Source organism: Martes martes (genome assembly GCF_963455335.1).
Source record: "Martes martes genome assembly, chromosome: 8".
Classification (NCBI taxonomy): domain Eukaryota; kingdom Metazoa; phylum Chordata; class Mammalia; order Carnivora; family Mustelidae; genus Martes; species Martes martes.
Window position 1 is genome coordinate 37,432,927 of NC_137895.1, and position 27,358 is coordinate 37,460,284.

A 27,358-nucleotide genomic window follows, 5' to 3' on the forward strand; every position below is an offset into this window, starting at 1 on the left:
CAAGTAGAGTAGGGTAGAAAGTATTGGAATAGTTGGTTGTCTGCAGAGTACTAGAATTACTAGCTGAATAAAACATTAGTATGATTAGGGTAATGTTACAATCTGGATCCTTATATAGTCATAGACATACCATAAACCCTTCTGGCAATTTGAGAAATGTGTGATTTCTAAGTTGAAGATAAATTTATCATTTAATTTGGGAAGTAGTCTCTAAATTATATGGAAATGTGCAAATATACTAGTAGTAGTCTATTTTTTTTTGAAAGCACATTTTAAATTACTCAAGTATAGATACACACACACACACACACACACACACACACACACACATCCCCTTAGGCTTTTCCTTTGAGGAAGATGAACTTATATAATGAGTTACTGAACTATTTTCAGGGGCTTGGCGAGTGGCTAATAATAAAAGCAGTTTTTGTAAAATTTTAGTGTAAAATAATCATCAGTATTATCCAGAGTAAAATATAAGAATATCTGGAATCTCTTTCAGAGTAACAATTTAAAATTCACCAAATAACTGCTGCGAATTAAGCTCTGATGGACTGAGGATGAAACATACTTTGAATCATAATACTTGACTTATGAGTCTTCAAATTATACATTCCTAAGAAACCTTAATTTAGAATATTAAAAATGATAACTTGAAATATGTGCCTTATCTTTGTTGCCCTTTATTTTTCTCTGGGGTTATTTATTTATTTATTATTATACATATATTCATTCATGTACTCGAAATAATTTCTGCAGTTTACTTCTACCTAATAATATGTTGCTAAAATTTCACTTCATCTGAATCCTTTAGATTTTCTCCTTTTTCAGTAGCATTTTATCCTTCTTAGGAAGTACTAAAAATACTAGGGTTCATTCTGCTCTCTTTTACCACCTTCTCTTAGGCTGACTCTATATAAACACCATTATTTCAACTACAGAGTTTCTAGATTATTGACATATTTCATACACATTTGTCAGTGATGAGGTTTTATCCTCAAAACACTCCCTCTGCTCATAACATTTTTATAGCATTTGGAGGGACTCTTTCATTTGTTTTCATAAGTTTTATGGCTATAATGATCTTGCGCTTTTTCTTCTTAGTTCAAAGATCTTTAGGGACTGTCTCTAGAACCTGCTTTACTTATTTATTTTTTCATTGTCAGTTCATTTTCAATATATCACTAGTGTTGATCATCGTAATTTTTTCTACTTTTTGATTTTTTGACACTAAAGTAAAAAGATTTCTGCTTAGCTTAAAGCTAAGCTTTCCTTTCCTGTATTATGAATGACATTCTAAATAATGTTTCAGACATTTTATTTGGCCTATATATTTTTTTCTGCTTTTATTGTTTGCTACCTATTCTTTTTTTTTTCTCTTTGGTCCTCCTCTCTTTAACTTTTATTTCTGCTCCATTTTTAAATATACTCATGTTTTTCTGAAAACCGTATCTATGTATAATTTCCTCTAAAACTTTAGCTCATTTGAAATTTTCCTGTGTAACATTTAAGAGTGAAATCAAGAAAAGCTCTATATCCGATCAAGGAGTACAGAAAATAGCAGATTGTTCTTGTATTTACGTGACTTACTTAAACTGCAGTCTTCACAAAGCTAAAAATGAACATAAATCAATAGTAGTTAAAAATTGACACCAGTTTTTATATAGAAATGTTGTCTGAATTTATTCCTTGGTTGATAAGGTGATCTTTTGTATATGTGTGTGTCTGTGTGTGTGTAGATAGGTAGGTAAAGCTCATTTAAGGCTTAGAAAGTCAGAAGTATGGATTGATGGCTATGGATAAAGGTTATAATTTGGCTTTGGCAAGTATACACAAAATTAACCAATAAAAACTTTGGGCTCCCAGTTTTTTTTTTATTTATGATGTTTACTTCTTTAATTAAAATGCATTTTCCCTCAGCAAGGACATAATTCATCTTGAATTCCATAAGGTATTTCATTCATTTTTAGTACCAATAAAAATATCAACAGTAACAAAGTAATTTAAACTTGACAGAATTCGCGTTCAAACTCTGGAGTGAATTTTCACAGTGTTTGGTATGTTTTCAGTAGTTAAGATGGAAACTTTGGAAGAGACAGTTTTGGAAATTGAAATGTTGATGCCTTGACTACCTTGAATCAGTTACCTGATTAATTTTTATACCACCAATTGCCTGTTAAAATGTACTTTTGAAAGATTACAGATACCTTAATGAATTTAGATTATTTAATTTCAACAACATTTTGCCCCATTTACTGTATCCTTACTTGATATCTAGGTTTTAAGTGATATTGGAAAACCATTTTGTGGCATTTGGGAACTATGGTAGCTTTCTCTGTTTCTTTTGCTTGGAAATTTGGGGAGAGAAATTGGTTATTTGTTATTTCTTCATTATTTTCCCATTTATGAAACAAGAATATCAAAAGGAAAATCTTACAAAATGTAAATGTTGAGTTGTAATTTGTATAAGTACACCAGTTAAATGTTAAATGTTTATTTTGTAGATTAGTTGGAATTTGTTGCATAAAATATAAAATAGTACATATGTGTATGAGCCAGTACATGAATAGGCTGCTATTTCTTTTCAGGTACTGCATGACATATTTATATATAGTCCTATATTTGCATAAAGTAAGTTTCACTGTTTTAGAATAAACTTGTAAAATATAATAGAATATGCTCTGGAGTTCAATCTTCTAGATCTGACATAGGATAATTTTGATGTTATAATTACTTGAGTTGTAATTATGATTAAAATGTTGCTTTAACTTTACATGTAATCTGTGCATAACATTCTAATACAATTCAGCTATCAGCAATGTCACATGTGTTAACACTCTGTGTCTGTGGTAACCTGACAATCACCTCTAAGACATGTAACTAACCCTGGCACTGGGCAAATATTAGCTCACACAGGCACTGTGCTGCCTGCTCACTTTAGGGTACTATTTTGTTTCCATAGCAACAAAACCACCCAGAAACAGTTTTGGAGTTGTTCCTAGTATCATTCAGGAGAGTTCGTAAATAAATTCTCCTGTCCTCACAGTGTATTGTCATCTTGATAATTTGAGGACTTTTAATCACTATCATTTAAAGTCTCCAATTAAGACTGTATCTGAGAACAGGTGCTAAGGTTATAGACCTAGAGTCATACCGAAGTCATTTTGTAAGCTTGTCACTGTTGCTGAGGAAACTCAATCCTGCTTGAACTGGAGAATACCTATAATAATGAACCCCCTGGCTTAGCTTTTTCTTGATTTCTACAGTGTTAGATTTGTAATAAATTTTCCAAATTTATTTCACCTGGGTCATTGTGTAGCATACACCTCAACATTGAGATACATTGTTTCCATTATTCTTAAGTAATATGATAAACAAAATCCAAAACTTTTAACAATCTATCAGAGACATATTCTAGTGTTTGGTTTCCCATAATTCCAATTTGTACATGACTCTTTCAGAGTTGCTTTATTTCGTTCTATAATAGTCTCTCATTGCCAGCCATCACTAACCTTCCATACCTTAGGTTGGTAGCTTTTTATTTGGGCATATCATTGTTTTTCATTTATAACCATTGACTGCATCGTGTTCACCAGATATCAGTGTAGTTCTTTTCATATAAAATTCTGTCTATTAAAGTATTAAATCTGCTGTCACATTTTTCTTTTAAGCATTCTGTGCTATGTTCTGTTCAGTGTCAGTGTCTTTAGTTCTGATTTTTCAATTTTGTCCCTCTCCTTTTCCTTGACTTGTTAGTCTGATCCAACCTCTTCTACCTCATCTGATGATTATCAATATGTTATGGAAGCTAAACTACAAGAAATGATCTCCATACGTAGGAAGGTAGTCCTACTGGACTTTACTTTCTATTGCTAAATAGAATCCATCTAAGTTTTTCTTTTCATTTATAAAAATTATGTTACTTTTATTTATTGATAATCAACCATCTGTGCAGTTCAGTGCTTCCGGAGCTTAAGATTGGACAATGGCAGGTTTGTGTTCAAACCATGCACAGTCTGCATGTTACATTTGGCTGATTTCATTGCTCATAAATAAGTCCAATGTTTTGCTGATGCTTGGATGTAACAGGCCTTTGTAGCTGACACATTTCAAGCAATGCTGTTCAGCTGCCTGTTTAAAGAAAGTTTATTTTTTGAAAATTACATTTGCGGTTGGTAGTAGCTTGCTTTACATTTTATTTCAATTTATTTAGAAGAAAGGTGTTAATCAAATCTTACATGTCAGGTACATTTTTCATATTTCTCAACAGGCTGAAGAGAGACATGGAAACATTGAAGAACGTATGAGACATCTAGAAGGTCAGCTTGAAGAGAAAAATCAAGAACTTCAAAGAGTATGTATTTTAAGAACCACTCCCCTCAATCAGTTTATGGGCATGTAAGAAATGAATGTCTTTCTTGATGATGGGTTCTATTTAAAATCTTATGAATATGCTCTCTGCACTTAAAAGGAAAGAAAAGTTTCTGCCAGTTTAATCACATCAGACATAAAATAAAATCAATTTTAAAGCTAGAAAAATATAAAATACCTTTGTAGATGATTTTCATGTCAAGTTTACTTATTTTTTCTTGAATGTAAGGCTAGGCAAAGAGAGAAAATGAATGAGGAGCACAACAAAAGGTTATCTGATACTGTGGACAGACTTCTGACTGAATCCAATGAACGCTTACAGCTGCATTTAAAGGAAAGAATGGCTGCTCTAGAAGAGAAGGTAAAATGTCAGAAGAGTAGACTCGCATGAGTATTGAGCAGTGTTCTCATGATCGTGGCTGTTTTATACCCTGCTGCATTTATTGCATTAGTCAGACGTTCCATGTATTTTCCTTAAGTATATATGGTTTATTCTTAGAAGTGAACAAGTAGTTTCTGTAAAAATATGTAAGATAAATTTTTCAATGAATAAAAAATGCTGCATGGTATGTAAATCTTGTTTATTACATGGTCATATAGATAAATGTATTAAAATGTGTTTTGTGATGAAAATATTTTAGTTATCCTTCACCTGGGGTGCAAAAAAGAGTGATAAGACAAAAAACAGTATTTTGGGGTATGTGGGAATCCTTCTTGCATTGAACTTTTCAAATGTTTCATGTAACTAAGTCTACTACTAGTCTAAAAGCCAAAATGTGAGTGAATTTATATTACCAGTAGAACTAATACTAATCCCAGTATAGGGATTAGGAATGCAATAATTTCAGCTGCATTGTTTAAAAAAAGGGGGGGGACTTCTTTACAGTGTGCTATATCATTCACAATTTTATATGTCTCATTGATAGTTGGCAGCCACCAGACCAGTATGAGTTATGTGAGCTGGTTGCCAATTCCAGAATATTAACAAAGGTAGGGGCTAAAACCCAAGTGGACAAATCATTTTGGAAATTTAGATTGAATGCCAGTCATTACTTAAGCTAGACATTTTCCCCTGATCTATACAAAATAGAAATTGTTAAAGTAGGCTGGTGAATATACCCATTACAAAGTGATAAGACAGGCCTTCTACCCATTCAGTTTCAAATACATGGCCACTTTGCCAATTGCCGCACAGTTAGTTTAATTTTACTAAAATTAAATTAGAAAAGAATACATTATTTTAAATCATGCTTTGTAGTAAATATAAAAAAGTACAAAGCTTTTACAACAGTAATAGGTTCATGACAAAATTTTAAAAAAATACCTATGATGCAACTTATTTTCACATGTCATGAGATGTGACAGTTTTGTAAATAGTTAAAATTTTATTTTTATTTCTCTAATAATTTAACTATTATTAGAAATTAATTTTTCTGTATTTGAAATAGAAGTCCAGAATTAAGCTTCCCAAAAATATGATCTGATAATTTTTTTTCTTCAGGTAATAAAGATGACTTCGTCTGAATTCTTTATAATACCTTTGGCTAATATTACACTGTTACTCACTTTGTCTCATTTTAAGAGTAACCCTATTATTTCAAATTTTAAAAGAGTGAGAAGAGGAAAACATAAATAGCCTAAAAGATAATATTTATTCCATTTTTCAGTCCGAGTGTTACAAAAATAACATTTCCCATTTAAATTATGTATTTTTCTAAATGTTAAGGTATGTTTAAAGATTCTATTTAAATTCGGTTTCCACGGAAACCAAGAAATAGCTGCACCAAGGAAAGAATCAAAGAGAAGGAATCAAAGAAGATTCTTGAGCAATGAAACATTAATCTACATATTTAATTATTTTCTGTTCAGCTAATTTATTCTCTATTTTTTTTTCTATTCTTTAGAATGTTTTAATTCAAGAATCAGAAACTTTCAGAAAGAATCTGGAAGAATCTTTACATGATAAGGTATAATGGAAACTTAAGTTTTATCCATTTTTCTATTTACACTGGTGAATGTTTTATGGTAAAATAAATTTGATAAGAAGTAAGTTTAGGATGTTATCTTTTTAAAAAAATTTAACTTTTATACATGCAGAAAAGTGTGCATATATAGAAAGAGCTTGGTGAAATTTTACAAACCAAACACACTAAAAATCAACACTATGGTACCCCCCCGCCTTATTAACGTACAATTACTACTTTTATCTTAAATGATAATCACTGCCTTGACTTCTAACAGAAAAAAAGTGCTTTTGATTTTTGTGCTTTATACAAGTGGAATAAAAATATATGCACTAATTTGTGTTTAGTTTGAGGAATCATTTTGGCAGAAATGTATTAAATATCTATTATGCATAATAAATTATGCTATGTATTTGCAAACATGCTCTTAATTCCAAAGTAGCTGAAAAATGCAATTGTGGAGAAAGAACACACCTTTTACAAAACAGCAGGTTGCAGAGTAGCAGATTCCATAAGTGAAATAGACAGTAAGAGCTACAGGTGGGAGAGATCACCATACATTGCTGCTATAAATAAGGCTTCAGGGGCCGCCTGGGTAGCTCAGTGGTTAATCCTCTGCCTTCAGCTCAGGTCGTGATCCCAGAGTCCTGGGATCGAGCCCCGCATGGGGTTCTCTGCTCAGTAGGGAGCCTGCACCCCCCCTCCCCTCTCTCTGCCTGCTGCTCTGCCTACTTGCGATCTCTCTCTGTGTCAATATATAAATAAAATCTTAAAAAAAAAAAAAGACCTTTAAATAAGGCTTCAGAAAGGTGTGAGTTGAAAAACTTTAAGGAATGGTAGGACTATGTTGCAACCCTTTCAAGTACAGTGCATGTGGCATGATTGTAGGTGCTTTGTGTGGGGAGGGGATGAGTAGGAGTTTGATATCTTAAATAATAATGGGCATAGCAGTTTGGCTAGAACCAGTTATTCTTATTGTATGATATATGGTAGAAGAGGCAGATAAGGACTAAATTATGAAATGTTAAAAGCTGTAATGCTAATATATCTTTTCCTCCTTTATTAGCCTGTAAATTCCTGTTAGCAATTTTGACTGATTTCATTTTGTTTTGTATAGGCATATAATATAATATAAAAATCATTAATTTGAGAAGTAACCTATAAATGTGTGTTCAACAAAAGAGAGGGGAGAGAGAGGGAGCAAAGGAGGGAAAAGAGGGAAGGAGGAACAGAGGGAAAATCTGGCAATAGTATGGCATAGGGAAAGTATTGGAAAAGATGAGAGAATAAAATTTTTTTAAAAAGCAATTATAGGGACGCCTGGGTGGCTAAATGGGTTAAGCCTCTGCCTTTGGCTCAGGTCATGATCTCAGGGTCCTGGGATCGAGCCCCACATCGGGCTCTCTGCTCAGCAGGGAGCCTGCTTCTCTCTCTCTGCCTGCTGCTCTACCTGCTTGTAATCTCTCTCTCTCTCTCTGTCAAATAATAAATAAAATCTTTAAAAAAAAATTAAAAAAGCAATTATACATTTAGCCCCACTGGATGCTACATATTATGATGTCAATTTAAAACTACTGGGTGCCACAGTCAGAGTATATACAATCTTCTGCAAGATAGATCTGCTATAGCAATACAGTATGGTGCCTAGAAGATAGCATCTAATTCTTTCTGAAGTTGTTAAGAAAGTCTGCACAGGGAAGATACTATTTCATCAAGCTCTTGAAGGCATATAGGATCTTATCAAATAGAGAAGGGTAGGGCAGAGGACAGAGCCTATGCAACAGCACAGAGAAAACAAAGATGGTTGATTTGCTGAATCACCAGAAGTTTGCTGTGACTGATATGTGTTTAAAGAACTAGGTTGTGACCAGATTGTGGATTTTGGACTTGATCCTGTTATGCAATGTTATGTTATCCAAAGCTCTGTGTGCTCCTGGCAAGATCCCCAGAACCCACTCCCCCACCACCTACCCAAGGCTCGTAGCTTCAACAATCTGCCTAAGCAACCAGCAGTACTAAACATTCCATGCTTTGCACCCTTGTTCATGCTAGTAACTAGAGGAAGCCAATTCCAGGTCATACCTCATTTCTGAATATCATCCCATATAGTTGAACATATTTCCTAATCTAATTACATCTCCTATAACTTCTCAAAATTCTACTCAATAGTTGATAACTGTCTATCCATCATTAGCAAAATCTCTATATTCAACCTCTTCTTATTGTTTCTCTTCATCCTGTTTATTTCTAAAATTTGAAATTCCTAGGACTTGTTTTGAGTATCTCTCCATGTTTGGTCCCCGAGTTCAGTCTCATCTGATCACCTCCTGGGTCCTCTCTGTTGATAGAGTTTGTGTATTCAAGAGCCAACTCATTATCTTTATTTGGACTCTTTGGCACCTCAAACATGACAAGTTGGTCCCTCCACCCCAAACACCAGCACCACCAACCTAAACCATCACTAGCAGCCACCTTCTGAGTAAATCACAACTCTGCCTCTTACTCAGGTTAACCTTGGAGTCACTCTTGACCCCTCCCTTTATCTCTCACCCCACATTCAGTCTGATAGCAAATTCTGTTAGTTCTATCTTCAAAATATAACTGAAATCCAGCCATTCTCTCTAACATGATTATTGTCCAAGCCACAATTCTCTTGCCTGTGTTTTTAGAAGAACAGTAATAATTTAATTTTTCCCTCCCTCCCGGTCTTATTCAGTGGGCCATTTCACTGCTCTTAGGATGATCATGTTACCTCTCCACTCAAAAATTCTCTAGTCATTTCCTATTTCACTCAGAGTAAAAACCAAAGACTTCAAAATGGTTGACAAGGCTTTCATGACTACCCTTCCCAAGCTGTGCAACCACACTTTTTAAATCTATTTCTTATCTTTCTCTTTAACCTGTCCATTTCAACCACAGTGATCTCCTTGCCCACTCCTTCAACAAATATACTCCCCTCCCACTAAGGGACATTTGCACCTGCTATGCCTTTTCCTAAGACATTCCCATTTTTTTAAAAACTCCCTTCCTTCCTTTAGGTCTTTGCTCAAATAACACTTTATTGGAGAACCTTCTATGACCCTCTTATTTTCTTTTTCCTACCAACATCCTATTGACTCTATTTGTTCATTGTATTTTTTAATAGATTATAAATTACATGAGGGCAAAAAATTTTTCATTTTGCTACTTTATCATACTGCCTAGCACAACAGAGGTGCTCTGTGCATATTTGTGGAAATAACAAACAAAGGAATGAATAAATGCAATAAGAAACCATTGAATATTTTATGCAAATAATTTATTTGATCATATGTATTTTTTAAAATGATAGAACTAGGGGCACCTAGGTGGTACAGTCAGTTAAGCATTGGACTCTTGGTTTTAGCTCAGGCATGATCTCAGGGTCCTGAGATTGGGCCCCTCATCGCACTCCATACTCAGCTCACAATCTGCTTGAGATTCTCTCTCCCTCTCCCTCTCCCCCTCCTGCTCATGCTCTCTCTCTCTAAGGTAAATATTAAAAAAAAAAATTTTTTTAAGTAAAATGAGACAACTAGGAGAAGAGTATGCAGGGAAGAGATTGAGGGCAGCACTACCTCTGTGGAAGCTAGTGAAATAATGCAGGAAAAAAGTAAAAAAAAAAAAAAAAAGTGTAAAGTAGAATGATGGTAGTAGGAATAAAAAGGGCAGATGAGAGAAATATTGGGAAGGCCACACTGACAAAAATGTATCATGAGAAATGAAGTATGTGTCAAATAAAATGTCAAGCATTGGCTGCTGAGAAAAGAAAAAAAAAACAGCAATAGAAAATCCAGAAGGATACATTTAAACTTTTAGAACAATATAAAAGTTATAATCATGAAAACAAAATTAAATGCTTATAGAAGCATTTAATTAAGGATTATAAGACAACCCTTATCTTAAAAGATTTATAGACTGAAACTGTAATACCAATCTGAGAAAATTTTTTCAGATGTACAAAGAATTCTACCAATATCAAGCTGACAATTTTAACTTGTATTTGGTAATGATTTTTTTCCTCATCTTTTCCCATTCTTCTTTCTCTTCATCCATGTGTACCATAACACTTATAGAATGATCAAAGTCCTTCACTTTCTGCATAAATAAGACCTTCTTTATTTTTTACCTGGCTATGATTATGGCTCTGCATTTTGAAATGACATACATATAGCTAGCCATGATCTTAGCAGTCCCACATGTTTGCAAAAATTTAGGATTAATGAATGCCAGACAATATAGATAATTTTTTATTTATTTCTGCTATTAACATTTTCATTACAAGGAGAAAATTAGGCATATTTTACTGTCATGTCTAATAATCTTTAATAAAACTATATCCATCAGTTTTCCATTTTTAAAAATCCATTAAGCTTGGTAGCTTGGTTTATCATAATTGAATGTTGGTATTATTGGCAATTGCATATCTTCTGAGTAACTTCTTTGATTTTTAGGAAAGATTAGCGGAAGAAATTGAAAAGCTGAGATCTGAGCTTGACCAATTGAAAATGAGAACTGGCTCTTTAATTGAACCCACAATATCAAGGTAACATTAAATTAAAATCTTATCTATAACCGCCAAAAATCAAGATGAATTTCTTGTGATTCTGTACTGCCTCAAATAAAATAAATAAGTACCTCTTATTGCTCAGCAGGCATTACCCTATGTTCACTCCTTACTGAGTTACTGCTTCTGTATTCAAAAATAATTCTTTAATTTAGTAAACTGTTCTGCAAATGTGCAAAAAAGTTTAAATTATTACCTTTTGTATTCTGCATGTAATTACATAGCTAAAAATACATTAAAAGAGTCTTAAATGAAATGGAACTGTATATAAGGAGATTACATCTCATTCTAGGAAGAGGCGACACCTCTTTATGTGCAGAAATGTTTTCAGTGCTTAATGTTACTGAAGAAATATCACTGATGACAGTCCTTTAGCACCTACCCGTTTTGTTAAATTACTTGCAAATACAGAGTGAAGGAGAAATTACACAAGTATTAAAAACAAGTACATCTAGCCATACTCATCTACTTTGACTCGGTATCTCATCTTGGAAGTAAGAAGCAATGACATGATTATTTATTCTCTAGAGATAGACCAATCTTGATAATTCACATATAATTGTCTTTTGTGCTTAGGGCCTTTTTTTTAAGATTAATAAGAGACCCTACAAGGATTTACTCATATGATCATTTATTTATTAGACAACATAATCATATCAGCTATCTGAAACTTTTGACCACCACAGACTTTTAGAAGTTCATTTTTCTTGGTCTTATGCTTATCCTAAGAATGTTAGCTCCACATGGGGCTGGACTTATTGTTTGTTTTGGTTACTAAAATCTCATCACCTAAAACAAACAAATAAATAAACATTGGTATATTATATTCACAATATGTATCATTGAATGAATGAATATCTAATAAAGCATTTTCAGATACTCAGAGGAAAAATCCAAGTTACAAAATTCAAAAGGTGCTTACATCATCTTTAATATAAGTGTTAATAAAAGTAATAATGTAAGTATTAATAAAAATAAAGGTGCTTATATTCTATTTAATGTGAAATATTAATAAAAATAAAGTTTAGCATTTTGAGTATTTCTACCATCAGTATAATATAAGAAACGCAGTTCTGCAGGCACAAAAACACCCAAAGAACTTTAAAAAATTTGTCTTTAGAAATCTTGTTTATTTTTCTAAATTCTTTGTTATGATTTATGTATCTGAACTGAAACTATTTTTAATTCAGTGATATATATTCTCATGGTGGTGATGATGATGATGATGATGATGATGATGATGGTGTTGATGAAGGACAAGAGCTGGTAAAATATCAACTGAGTAAATAGAATGAGCATCATCCAGCCAACAAATTTAGTATTTTTTAATAGAACCAAATGGCCATTTTGTTGGCTTGTTGATCTTTGATCTCAGAAACACAGAGTTGTATTTATAAAGGGGGGTTGGGGTGTGAGGAGAGAGACAAACAAAAAATCAGACTCTTAACAGTAGAGAACAAACTGGTGGTTATCAGAGGGAAAGTCAGTAGGGGTATGGGTGAAATAGGTGAAGAGGATTAAGAGTACACTTATCGTGATAAGTACTGAATAACGTATAAAATTGTTGAATCACTGTATTGTACAGCTGAAACTAATATCATTGTACATTAATTATACTGGAATTAAATATATACATATATATGATTGGGGGAAAGACAGAGTTGTAGTAGTATTGTCTAAAATTACATCAGTGCAGGACGTCTTCATGGACAGCCTAATAATGGGACATTTATCCACAATGAAGGATCATCGTGGAAGCTTGGGAAGTACCTATAGAACAATTCTTCTTTGACAGAACAGCTTGTAGTAGAAACAGAACTAAACCAAGAATAAGAAGACTGACATCCCTCGGTCTAAGACAAACAATTACTAGCTGTTTGATTTTGGAAAGTCCATTTTCCTTAATAAGTTCAAATTTCATATGTTTTCGACATGAATTGTATATAAAATAATATTTTTATGACTGTCTTACAAGCTTACTTTGTGACAAGTGAGCAAAGGGAATTTTGTAAACAGTTAAGTCACAAGTATAAAGTATTATAGGAATTATTGATAGATAAACAATGGGATGGAATTTATAATATGTTAAAAGATAACAATATTTATTGATCAGCAATTATTTATGAAACATCCATGCTTCTGAGTGCACAATTTAAAAAGAAATAATAGAGAAAACAGAAGATGCATGAGAATTTCATAGATCTACAGGCAGACAGGTAGGAAGAGATGAGCTAAAGTTGGTGAGTATCAGTAACTAATATCCCCTACTAGTATCTTATCTGAGAATAATAAATTGAGTTCCAGAATAGCTAGAGAAGGTCCGATTTGGTTCAACTCTGAAGAAAGGTGGGATCTGGGTCAGTGGAAAGGACAGTGGAAGATATTTCAGGAATCAGAGAGATGGGTAAATGATGTTCTCTAAGAAAATTCAGACTTGGTTTATCTACGGAAGTTCTCTGGTGAGATTATATGCAAGAGTAATAGGAGATTCAGGTGGGGAAACTGCACAGGTTCATGTCTAAGGGAACCAGTGACTATATTGTAACTGAGACCTCCAAGTGACTCAAAATACTGTACACCAAAAATTATTATTTAAAAGTTGAAATGTATGGAAATATTGACTGATTTCTGTTAGTAATGTAGCTGATGGAGTTGAATAAAAAGGAGAGGTGAGCAGTAACTGCTTTAGATGAAGTATAAGCAATGGGCTCTTCTACAATTGATGTTGGTTCAGGCCTTTGTTCTTTCAAGATCAGTTACGCACTTTCTACTTGAAAGAAATTGCATTGGAGATACAGTGGTAATGATGATGAAAAATACATGTTTCAGATGGGAAATACAGGGATATTGTGAGGACAGTTACAATAGAGAGAATACAAGGGGCTACAATAGTATAAGACAATTGGAATTTTAATCTAAGACTTTAAAAATGTTAACCACCTAAACGTGTGAAGACTATTTCCAGCAGAAGAGCAGTATGTTCAAAGGCCTGGGATTAGAGAAAAGTGTGAGTTGTTCAAGAAATTGAAAGGAAGTCTGTATGACTGGATGGAGAGAGAAAAGACAGATAGTAACTAGAAGTGAATTTGGAATAAGAAAGAGGGTTCTAGAATGTCGAGGGGCATGTAAGGCCATTGAAGAGTTTTAAGCAGTGCATCGATGGGAGCAGATCTGTGTTTTGGTTCACAGGTTTATAAATGACTTGGAGTTGAGAGATAAAACAACAAAACAACAATACTCCTAGAATGATGAGTTATAATTTTAGAATCTCCACTCTGAAGACCATAGAGATATTACTCAAGCAGTGACAGAAAAAAGGTATCTAGAATGTTCTGAGGTTGACATTTAGACTATATAATAATTTCATCCATTCATATCTTACCAGATATTTATCAGGTGTTTATTATATGCTAGGAATACCTCCTTAAGCATACAGTGGTGACAAAATCTGACCTTTTTCTTCATGAAACATAGACCCTATTACAGAGGCTGAGAGAGGTCCTATTTATGAGTAAGACCTGGCTCGTTAGTTTTTATATATGACTAATCCATAATAAAACCAGTTTGCTTGATTAAATTTCAAGTTCACTGCTATAAAAACGAATAGCTGTCCTCTGCTTGGGGGATGATTTCTTAGTTCATTTGCTTTAAAGTTCTATTTGACAGAACAAGGATTTGCATCAGTTAGAGCAGTGCCTTCTACTATTGCAAAAGCCAAGGCCTTACCTAACCTTTTCTAATCTTGACTATCATTTGGAAATGCTTGGTTCTTCCCTTTTCTTTTTCCACAAAGAGAAATAATAGAGCATAGGAGATCATCAGGAGCTCCAGTTCAAGATAAAATACAGCATTAAGCATATTTCCTACTGATGATAGATCATTTTATAGGACAGCGTGCTGTCACTGTTATCATCATTATTATAGCAATAAACTGAATTTGTTGTAAATCTATATGTAAATAATGTGTCTAGAGAAACCTTTATTACACTTTGATTACAGTGTACTTTACTATAATGTTCCCTGAAAACCAGTGTGATGATATTTTTCTATTGGAATTTTCCAAATATTTCATCTCTAAGCAGATTTCAGAATCGAATGTGCTTACTAAAAGATTTTTCTTTATCTCTTTGAAACAATGTCTTAACAAAAGCTGAAAAATTATCTGGTCGTATACCCTATTTTATTAAAAAATAAGATTATTAACTTTGAGTCAATCTCATTTTAAGTATTTTGTTAATTTCCTAAATTAACAAATAGAACTCTGAAAGATAGGGAATTCTGGGACCCCAAAATTATACATGTTTTACTATTAGTGGAGAATATTTACAACAGATACAGCAATAAATAACATATGTTGATATGTACACTAAATACTTCAGCAAAAAACATTTCCCAAAATTTAAGGAATCTTGGTTGTCAATCTCAACGTGTTTCATTTTACTACCACAATTGAAAATGATAATGAACAGATCTTTTGTATTCTAAATAGAAAATACACTTCACTTTCAAGAATAAACCTAAGACTGGAATTTCTGGCATAAGCCTCAGAAGAGACCTCAAAGAGTCATAGCAATTCATCAGTTTTCTTCCTTGAATTTTTCTTTTTCCTTGAGGGTTTATGCTTTATTCTTTATTGATAATTAAGCAGGTGATAGCGATTCGCTGGGAAGTTTAACCTTTGCGATTGGTCATATTTCATATCTTTCCTTTTTCCAGAACTCATCTAGACACCTCAGCTGAGTTGCGGTATTCTGTTGGATCCCTAGTGGACAGCCAGTCTGATTACAGAACAACTAAAGTAATAAGAAGACCCAGGAGAGGCCGCATGGGTGTGCGAAGGGATGAGCCAAAGGTTAATTTTTTTTAAATTTCAAGTCTTTGATGATTCTAAGCAAATATCTTCCTCCATCTTAGATAGAATTTTAATACTGAGAGAATTCAAACTGCTAGCATTTTTAGTGTTAAACGTGACATATGACATATTTTTAAGACTATAACTAATGCAAAACCACTGCTTGTGCTAGCAATAAGCAGTCCCTATGCATGTATCCACATGACCTTATGAATTTGGTTCTATTTCTATGCTAACTTCAGACATAAAAAGATTGAAGCTCAGAAATTTTAAGTGTTCAACATTATACAGTATAGCAGCAAAGTGATAGACCCAAACTTGAATCTCTGTTTGTGTGGTTTCAAATTCCATGCTTTTTTATGCCTTATACTGTACTGCTAAACAAACGGACTTTGGGTTTTCTTGGGCACTTGTGCAATAGTATTCATATTGTTAACTAAAATTAGTTAAATATTTTAATTATAATTACTATTTTAATAAAAGTTTGAAGAAAATGTACATAGACTGTTGAAAGTGTTTCTAGAGAACACTTTATCTATAAACTTTCTCTATAGAGAGCACTACAGGATAAACTGCAGTGCCAGTCTTCATTCATTCGATCAGTTTGTTAGTTATGTATATTGTGAGTTTAGAGTTGCATTTTACAAAGAAGAAATATAGTTCTTTTGTGCCCTAAGTATAGTTTGTTCTCCCCAACCACTTTTATGTGTTGAATACTATATAACTTAGTTGTCCTTATTTATATACAGGTCCTTGATACCTTGTGGTTTTTAATTGGTACCTGTGTCATGTATAAATTAATCTTTCATAGTAGGTATTTAGTGTCTGTTAAATGAATGAATGAATCAAAAGTGAACAAATGAAAAATCAATCAAGTCCATCTTAGTTCTTTTTTCATTTTTATATGACAAATAAATTAGGGCTACTTGGTACCAAAACAATTATAACACAAACGCTAATTCAGGTCCTCAAATCTTAAAAAAGTACTCTGGGAAATATCATATGGTTCCTCCCCAGAAAATCATTTTATATAATCGCAAAAATGAAAACCAAACTCTAGGTCCTTTCTCTCTTACTTCCCTCCCTCTCCTACCCCCAGATAACAGCTTGAAAAACACCAGTAGGTATATTATCTTTAGGGGCACCTGGCTGGCTCAATCAGTAGAGCATGCAACTCTTAATCTCAGGGTCACAAGTCGGAGACCCACATGGGACGTAGAGATTACTTCCTAAAAAAGATGTTCATTCACATGAGAGATTTATTACATCAAATAAAAAACATAGTCATGTAAATTAGTGTGCCTTGGGCTTAAAAAAATCAATGAAGCATTTAAGTGATCAGAACAGTAGAGATGAAATTAAATCACTTTTCAATATTATTTTGATTATACTTTGTTAGAATCTATGTAAATGAATGTTGCAAAGAGAATTATTATATAACTAGTGTGATAATATTTGCAGTCTCAGCCTATAATAAGAAAGTGTAGGTAAGACTAATTAGTATAAGAGATGGAAATGCTTTAGTGCAAGTGAAAAGAAATTGTTATATTTGGAAAGAAGGAAAAATGTTTCAAACATAGATACTTTGAAGTAATTGTTAACTTGAATTGGGGTTGAACTAGAAATCATGCATAAGTTTGTCATCATTCCTATTAAAATCTTGGTATTTATACTGACAGTATCTGCCATTACTTAAGATTTCAAGGAAATATTTTATTGAAACAATGCATTAAAATAGTAATAATCATTTCTGCTTTTGCTAGGTAAACTATAAAAGCATGGGTGCTTTTTGTTGATATTTTTCAGAATAGTGCTTTGATAATGAGCAATGTGATACATACGATAATTACTCATTTACCACACAGGTGAAATCTCTTGGGGATCATGAGTGGAATAGAACTCAACAAATTGGAGTGCTAAGCAGCCACCCTTTTGAAAGTGACACAGAAATGTCTGATATTGATGATGATGACAGAGAAACTATTTTTAGTTCAATGGATCTTCTCTCCCCAAGTGGTCATTCTGATGCCCAGACTCTAGCCATGATGCTTCAGGAACAATTGGATGCCATCAACAAAGAAATCAGGTGAGTTCAATTATCACTGATAGTTTTAAAGGATTAGAAGAGCTTGATACTAAAGATGACATAATTAAATCAGAAGTGCAGGGATCACCTGGGAACCTTTGAATTTTAAAGCACTTTTACATTAAAATTTACTATTTAAATGATATTTGTGGTAATAAGGTATATTCTTAAGATACATTTAACAACTGCCGTAAAGGTACTAAATAGCATGCAATTAATACACAGCCAGCTCCTTGAAAGTATTTGGACATCAGAGGGAAATTAACTAGGACTGAATAATTTCATACTAGACATGAAAAAATGACTATCACCACACTGGATAATAGATGGTTTCCAAGGAGTAGATTACATTATAGAGTTGAAGTTGTACAAGTTATCAATTCAAACATTGAGAAATATTGATAATTTCAATTTTTAACTTAATATATATGTTCTCAAATCCCAGTGACATTAATAGTCTTTATTTATCATTAACTTGACTAACCCCAGTGAAGAACCTCACTGTGTCAGGTGGATTTATAGTCTTTCAAACATCGGGAAACTATTCTTCACTTGTTTTTTTCTCAGTGGATGAACAGTTCTTTACTATTTTGAACAATGGAGTTTTTGTTTTTTTTTTTCATTTTTCTGACTCTAGCTAAATCTGTTGGCCTCCTAATATGATTCACATCTATCCAGTTCTCTACTATCATCAGCCTCTTGCACATTTCAATAGATTCTCATGTAGATGACAATAATACTTTCTGGTTTCCTCACGGTACATGGGTTCCCATCTAATCCAAAGTAACATTGCAACCAGAGAAGACTTTTTTAAAACCCAATGTGCTTAGGTAAAAGAACCCTTTTTCAAACCCTTCAGTTGTCCTTAAGATAAATAACAAAATACTCCATATTATCTACAATGCTCCACCTTCCTCGACATTCTAACCTGCTCCATGTTTCATTATACATGACTTCCAGTTCTTTGAATGTTCCTTGCTCTCTCCTTTATAGTTGCTATTCCTTTCTTCTGGAACATTCTCCTTATTCCACACCATTGTCCCATAACATTTCACCCTCTTTACTTTTACCATGAACATCTCTACCATCCCTTCTTCTGTATTTTCATTCATTTTACTTCCTTTCTTACCTTCATTAGATTGTAAATTATATAAGAACAAGAAATGTATCTTGTTTTGCCCACTGTTTTATACCTAGATCTTAGCACTTTTCTTGATAAATAGAAAGTGTTTCATAAATATTTGATTAGCATAAATAGAAAAAATAATATAGAACATAAATTAAAACTGAATAACATTTATTGACACTATGGAACTAATGATTTAACACACTGAATAGATTTGAAATCAACTATGGTTCTGTGATATTTGTTTTCATTGAAAATATATACATATACCCTCAGTGACAACCCAGGTCCCTCTAGGAACTCAATTTTGTTACCTTAGGGTAGTAGAACCCAGTTATAATCTTGGCCTAGACTAATTAAGTTGATATCCTTTTATATGTTTCCTTGCTGACCCTAATAATGTATTTAATATAATTGTTAATTTGTAAGAAATTAAGAGGTACATATAATTCAAGTATATACCAACATTCAAAAGAAATAGGCATCTTGGGCCACAGGGGAATATGGCAGAGTAGGAGGTAAACGTAAGCTCATCTCATCCCGTGGATAGAACTAGATAACACTCACATAAGTGAAGATAACCCAGAAAATGATCTGAAGACTGAAGAACAAACTCCACAACTAAAGTTAGAGAATATAGCTGTAAAAATTAGTCAAGGGATTCACAAAATAAAAGTATATAAAATGTGACACCATATGCCTAAAATGTGATGTGGAGAGAATTAAAGAATGGGTTCAAACTTAAGCAACCATCAACTTAATATAGACTGCTAATGGTAACCACAAATCAAAAACCCGTCATGGATATTCAAAGAACAAAGAGAAAGAAATCCAAGTATATCACTGAAGAAAGCCAACAAACCATGAAAGAGAGGAGAGAAGAAAGGATCGGAGAAAAACTATAAAAACAACTGCAAAACAAATAACAAAATGGCAATAAATACATATCTGTCAATAATTATTTTAGACGTACAAACTAAGTGCTCCAATCAAAAGACATAGGGTGACCGATTGGATTGAAAAAAAAAAAAAAAAAGAGCCATCTATATGCTGCCGACAAGAGATATATCTCAGACCTAAAAATGCTGGCAGATTGAAAGTGAAGGGATGGAAGAACGTTTGTCATGCAAATGGATGTCAAAAGATTCTGGGGTAGCAATACTTATACTAGAAAAATTGACTTAAAACCAAGACTGTAACAAATGACAAAGAAGGACACTATATAATAAATAAAGGGGACAATCCAACAAGAAGATAGAACAGTTATGCACCCAACATGGGAGCTTCCAAATACATGTTAAGAACAAACATAAAGGAACTAATTGATAGTAATACAATCATAGTAGAAGACTTTAAGTTACATCAATGGATGGATCATCCAAACAGAAAATCAAGAAGGAAACACTGGCTTTGAATGACACACTGGATCAGATGGACTTAACAGATATATTTGGAACATTCCATTTTAAAAGAGCAGAATTCACATTCTTTTCAAGTGCACATGGAACATTCTCCAGAAAAGATCACATATTAGACCACAAAACAAGTCAACAAATTAAAAAAGACTGAAATTATACCATGCATCTTTTCTGACCACAATACTGTGCAACTAGAAGTCAACCACAAGAAAAATCTGGAGAGAGCACAAATATGTGACAGTTAAATAACATGCTACTAAATTAAAAATGAGTTATGCCTCCATCAGAAAGGATGAATACCCAACTTGTGTATCAACACGGATGGGACTGGAAGAGATTATCCTGAACTAAGTCAAGCAGAGAGAGTCAAGTATCATATGGTTTCACTTACTTGTGGAGCATAAGGAATAACAGAGGACATTGGGTGAAGGAAAGAGGAAGTGAGTTGGGGGAAATCAGAGGGGGAGATGAACCATGAAAGACTGTGGACTTTGAGAAACAAACTGAGGGTTTTGGAGGGGAGGTTGGTGGGGGGTTGGGAGAGCGTGGTGGTGGGTATTAAGGAGGTCATGTATTGAATGGAGCACTGGGTGTGGTGCGTAAACAATGAATCTTTGAACACTGAAAAAATAAAATTAAATTTAAAAAAGAAAAATATATAAATAAATAATAAAAAATAGATAAAAATGGTATCACCACCAAAGAAGAAGAAGAAGAAGAAGAATCAATGGGGAAATCAAAGAAGAAATAAAAAATTAAATGGAAACAAATCAAAATGAAAAATGCAGTGGTCCAAAGTCTTTGGGATACAGCAAAAGTGGTTCTGAGAGGAAAGTTTATAGCAATGCAAGATAGAAGCAAGAAAAATCTCAAATAAACAATCTAACTTTACACCTAAAGGAGCTAGAAAAATAACAAACAAAATACAAAACCAGCAGAAGGAAGGAAATAATAAAGGTTAGAGCAGAAATAAATGATAAGAAACTAAAAATAAATGAACAAACAAAAACCAGTAGAAGAGAGAAATGCAACTAGGAGTTGGTTCTTTTCAAAGGTCAACAAAATTGATAAACATCCAGCTGGACTCATAAAATAAAGACCCAAATAAAATCACAGATGAAAGAGAAGAAATAATAAGCAACACCACAGAAATACAATTTTAAGAGAATATTGTAAAAAATTATATGCCAACAAATTGGACAAACTTGAAGAAATGGATAAATTCCTAGAAATATATAACCTAAAACTGAAGCAGGAAGAAATAGAAAATTTGAACAGACCAGTTATCAGCAATGAAATTGAATCAGTAATCAAAAAACTCCCAACAAACAAAAGTTCAGGACCAGATGACTTTACAGGCAAATTCTACCAAACATTTGAAGAAGAGGTAATATCAATTCTTCTCAAACTATTCCAAAAAATACAAATTAAAGTAAACTTCCAAATCCATTTTATGAGGCCAGTATCACCCTGATTCCAAAACCAGATAAATACACTACCAAAAAAAGAGAGAACTGTAGGCCAATATCTCTGATGAACGTAGATGCAAAAATTCTCAACAAAATATTAACAAACCAAATCCAACAATACATTAAAAAAAGCATCCACTATGATCAAGAGGGATTTAGTCCCAGAATGCAAGTGTAGTCAAATATTCACAAATCAATGTGATACAGCACATCAATAAGAAAAGGGTTAAAAAACACATGATCATTTCAGTAGATGAAGAGAAAGCATTTGGCAAAGTACAATACCCATTCATGATAAAAACCCTCAACAAAGTAGATTTAGAGGGAAAATATCTCAACAAAATAATAAAATCTTTACATGGAAAACCCATAGCAAGTATCATACTCAGTACTCAGTGATGGAAAACAGTTTTTCTTAAGGTCAGGAAAAAGACAAGGATGTCCATTCTCACCACTGTTATTCAACATACTACTGGAAGTCTAGCCATAGCAATTAGACAACAAAAAGAAGGAAAAAATGTCCAAATTGGTAAGGAAGAACTAAAACTTCTACTAATTACAGATGACATGATATTGTTTATAGATAACCCTAAAGACTCCACCAAAAAACTTAGTAGAACTGATAAATGAATTCATTAAGGTGGCAGGGTACAAAATCAATGTACGGAAATCTGTTGCATTCCTATACTCTAATAATGAAGCAATAGAAAGAGAAATGAAGGAAATAATCCCATTTACAATTGCACTTTTAAAAAATAATAAAATATGTAGGGATAACTGAATCAAGGAACTGAAAGACCTCTATTCCAAAAACTATTAAACATTGATGAAAGAAATTAAAAACAACACAAAGAAATGCAAAGATATTCCATGTTCGTGGATTAGAAGAACAGATGTTAAAATGTCTACACTACCCGAAGTAATCTACAAATTTAAAGCAATCCCTATCAAAATAACAACAATATTTTTCACAAACCAGAACAAACAATCCTGAAATTTGTGTGGAACCACAATAGACCCTGAATAACCAAAGAATCTTGAAAAAGAAAATCAAAACTGGATGTATCACAATTCCAGACTTCAAGTTATATTACAAAGCTTTAGTAATCAAAACAGTATGGTACTGGCATAAAAACAGACACCTTGATCAGTGGAACAGACTAGAAATCACAGAAATAAACTCAAAAGTATATGGTCAATTAATCTTTGACAGAGGAAGAAAGAATATACAATGGGGAAAAGACCAGTATCTTCAACAAGTAGTGTTAAGAAAACTGGACAGCTATGTGCAAAAGAATGAAAACTGGAACACTTTCTTCCACCATACACAACAATAAATTCAGGGGCGCCTGAATGGCTCAGTGGGTTAAAGCCTCTGCCTTCAGCTCAGGTCATGATCCCAGAGTCCTGGGATGGAGCCCCACATCGGGCTCTCTGCTCAGTGGGGAGCCTGCTTCCCCATCTCTCTCTCTGCCTGCCTCTCTGTCTACTTGTGATCTCTCTCTGTCAAATAAATAAATAAAATCGTCAAAAAAAATAAAATAAAAATGGATTAGAGATCTGAAACCCTAAAAATCCTAAAAGAGAGCATAGGCAGTAATTTTTGGCATCAGCCATAGCAACATTTTTCTAGATATGTCTCCTGAGGCAAGGGAAGCAAAGCCAAAAATGAACTATTGGGACTACATCAAAATAAAAAGCTTTTGCACAGTGAAGGAAACAATCAACAAAGCTAAAAGGCTACCTACAGAATTTGAGAAGATATTTGCAAATGACATATCCGATAAAGGGTTATATCCAAAATATATATAAAAAAATCATACAACTCAAAACCCCAAAAATAAATAATACAATTAAAAATGGGTAGAAATGAAAAGAAATTTTTCCAAAAAGACACAGATAGCAGACACATGAAAAGATGCTCAACATCACTAATTGTCAGGGAAATGCAAATAAAAAGTACAATGAGATGTTACCTCACACCTGTCAGAACAGCTAAAACCAAAAACACAAGAAATAGCAAGTGTTGCTGGTGAAGATGTGGAGAAAGGAGAATCCTCTTACACTGTTGGTGGATGATGCAAACTGGTACAGCCACTCCAGAAAACAGTCTAGAGATTCCTCAAAAAGTTAAAAAGAGAACTATCTGGGACACCTGTGTAGCCTAGTCAACCGGTTAAGTGGCTGCCTTGGGCTCAGGTCATGGTTCCGGTGTCCTGGGATCGAGTCCCACTTGGGGCTCCTTGCTCATCATGGAGCCTGCTTCTTCCTCTGCCTACTACTGTCCCTTCTTGTGCACGCACGCATGCTCCCCCCCTCTCTCATACACACACACAAATAAATAAAATCTTAAACAAACAAACAAACTACAACTACCCTAAGAGCCAGTAATCACACTACTAGGTATTTCCTCAAAAAATACCAAAACACTCATTCACAGGGATACATGCAACCCTATGTTTATTGCAGCATTATTTACAGTAACCAGACTATAGAAGCAGACTGAGAGTCCATTGATAGATAAGCAGTAAAGAAGTGGTATATACATACAATGGAGAATTATTCAGCCCTAAAATAGAATGAAATCTTGGGGCACCTGAGTGACTAAGTTGGCTAAATATCTGACTCTTGATTTTGGCTCAGTCATGATCTCAGGGTCATGAGATTGAGCCCTCTCTCAGGCTCTACATGGAGCCTGCTTAAGGTTCTCTTGCTGGAGGAGAGGTGGGTGGGGGAATGGGGTAACTGGGTGACGGGCATTAAGGAGGGGACTTGAACTAATGAGCACTGGGTGTTATATGCAACTACTGAATCACTAAATTCTACCTCTGAAACTAATAATACAGTGTATGTTAATTAATTGAATTTAAATAAAAAAATTTTACCTAAAAAATTCACATGTTGCAGGTATACAACATAACCAAAAAATCCCCCTCTCCCTCTGCCCCTCACCTCCCCTCACTCATGGGTGTGCATCTGTGTGTGCTCTCTTTCTCTCTCAAAAAACAAAACAGACTGAAATCTTGCCATTTGCAACAACATGGATGGAGCTAGGGAGTATAATGCTAAGTGAAATAATTCACAGAAAGCCAAATACCATACGATTTCACTAATATGTGGAATTTAAGAAACAAAACAAACGAGCAAAGGGAAAAAAGGGAGGCAAACCAAGAAACAGATTCTTAACTGTGGAGAACAAACTGACGGTCACCAGAGGGGAGAGGGTGGGAGAGTGGGTGAAATAGGTGATGGGAATTAAGGAGTTCACTTACCATGATGAGCACTGAGTGTGCATAGAAGTGTCGAATCACTCTATTGTACACCTGAAACTGATATAACACTATGTTAACTATACTGGAATTAAAATTTAAAAACTTGTTATAAAAAAGAAATAAGCATCTTCATAAAAACAGTGGCAACATCTTCGTAGAAACTGCTAACGCTAGAATTTATTTCTGGTTAAGATTTTTCTTTTTCCACAAACTATTGTTAACCATTAAAAAAAATTCCTCTTTTCTGTTTCCCTTTGTTTACTAATTCTCCCTTAAAGGAAGGGATTAAATTAACTTCATTTGCCACTGCCTCATTTGTTATTTAATCTGTGCGTCTGTAGTTAGCTACTATTTTGAGTGCCTAACTTTTGTGGTTTTATTTATTATTCCATCCTTTTTAATGATTTATATGGGACTCTGTCCCCAACGCATTAGGACATTTCAAAGGGAATCTTTTTCTTTCTCCCTCCCTCTCTTTCATTTTCTCTCTTTCTTTCTTTCTTTCTTCTTTCTCTACATTAGGATTCTAAAGACCAGTGGATTATCATTTTTCTAAATAAACTGAACATATCTGTAGCATTTGATTTCCTGTTTAATTAAACTTCAGTCTACCTATTACTCAATTTATTTCTCCAGGTTTGACTTTCCTTTACAATTAATACAATGTCTAGTGTTCATAACTACAGTTAATTGTAGAAAAACCAATTTTTCTGAAGGAGTCATTTCCCACTAGTCATTTTAAAGTACAAAATTTCTTTTTTTTTCTCTTTTTTTTTCCTTTTTTTTTAAAGAGGAAACATTTTTTTCCATTGGAATGTGTTTAAAGTGTTAATAATGTTGTGTTCTGTTACTTGACTAAGCCTTTCTTTGGGATTCTGATCTTTGGGTGAACTTAAAGTGTACCCATGAAAATAAACTTCAAAGTAAGAGAATTCTTATTCTTTAAAAAATATTTTATTCATTTATTTGAGAGAGAGAGAGAGCACACAAGAAGAGAGCAGGAGCAGGGGGAGGAAGGGCAGAAGGAGAGGGACAAGCAGACTCCCCGCTGAGCAGGAAGCTGGCCATGGGGCTGGATCCCAGGACTCTGGGATCATGCCCTGAGCTGAAGGCAGACGCTTAACTGACTGAACCACCCAGGCACCACAGAATTCATATTCTTTGTGGAACTGAAAAATTATAACTAAGAGTAAATGTGTCTCAGTATCTTTTTACTTAAATTTTGGAAGCAGTTTTACATTCACACAAAGTGGAAGGTTCACGCAAAGTATAGCGATTTCCCGTATATCCCCTGGCCTCACACATGCATGGCCTCCCCCATCATTAACACCCTTCGCCACAGCAGTATATTAAAGTTGAAGTACCTATACTGAAACATAATAATCACCCAAATTTCATTGTTTACATTACAATTTACTTTTGATGTTGTGCATTCTGTGGGTTTGGAAAATGTCTGACAAGTATCCATCATTATGGTATCATACAGAGCATTTTTCACTGCCATAAAAATCCTCTGTGTTCTGCCTATTTAACCCTTTCCCCCTGCTGACCTCTGACAACCATTGATCTTTTCCTGTCCCTATAGTTTTTCCTTTTCCTAGAGTGTCATATAGTTGGAATTGCACAATATGTAGCCTGTTTAGATTGGCTTCTTTTGCTTAGTCATATGCACTTAATGTTCTTCCATCTCTTTTCACGGCTTGGTAGTTCATTTCTTTTTAGCCCTGAGTACTATTCCATTGTCCAGATATACCACAGATTATCCCTTTACCAACTAAAAGAGATCTTGGTTGCTTTCAAGGTTGTCAATTATGTATAAAGTTCTATTAACATCTGTATGCAGGTTTTTGTGTATACTTAAGTTTTCAACTCCTTTAGGTAAATACCAAGGAACACAATTACTGAATGATATGGTAAGAGTATGTTTAGTTTTGTAAAAAACAAAAAACTGGTTTCCAAAGTAAATATGTGAAAAGAAAACTTTGCAGTTATCATAACCTTGGATTTAAGGACTATGTATCATAGATCACAATAAGCCATTTGTAGTTAATAGGAAAATATCTCAGGAGAGGTTGTTGATCACCATTTTTAAACCAACTGCTGCTACACAGTTTCATTGTAACAATATACAAAATATGTATAGATTCAACTTAAATAGGATATTTATGTAACCCAGCTAAAGCTCTTTGTTCTTTGCATGTCTCTAATAGTTAAT

At 33.7% G+C, this 27,358-nt stretch overlaps 1 protein-coding gene across 12 annotated transcripts in view; it reads left to right on the forward strand.

Moving 5' to 3' along the window:
* The window catches only part of PPFIA2 (PTPRF interacting protein alpha 2), a gene marked incomplete at both ends in the record, with an annotated part of 479,299 nt that overhangs the window by 371,915 nt on the left and 80,026 nt on the right, over positions 1 to 27,358 (forward strand). For all 12 annotated transcript variants that reach the window (XM_080810779.1, XM_080810781.1, XM_080810773.1 and 9 more), the window contains 6 exons: positions 4,271 to 4,354; positions 4,601 to 4,732; positions 6,276 to 6,338; positions 10,808 to 10,899; positions 15,637 to 15,772; positions 17,638 to 17,858. In XM_080810779.1, the coding sequence (XP_080666905.1) occupies positions 4,271 to 4,354; positions 4,601 to 4,732; positions 6,276 to 6,338; positions 10,808 to 10,899; positions 15,637 to 15,772; positions 17,638 to 17,858 (728 nt within the window). The remainder of the gene's footprint in view (positions 1 to 4,270; positions 4,355 to 4,600; positions 4,733 to 6,275; positions 6,339 to 10,807; positions 10,900 to 15,636; positions 15,773 to 17,637; positions 17,859 to 27,358) is intronic.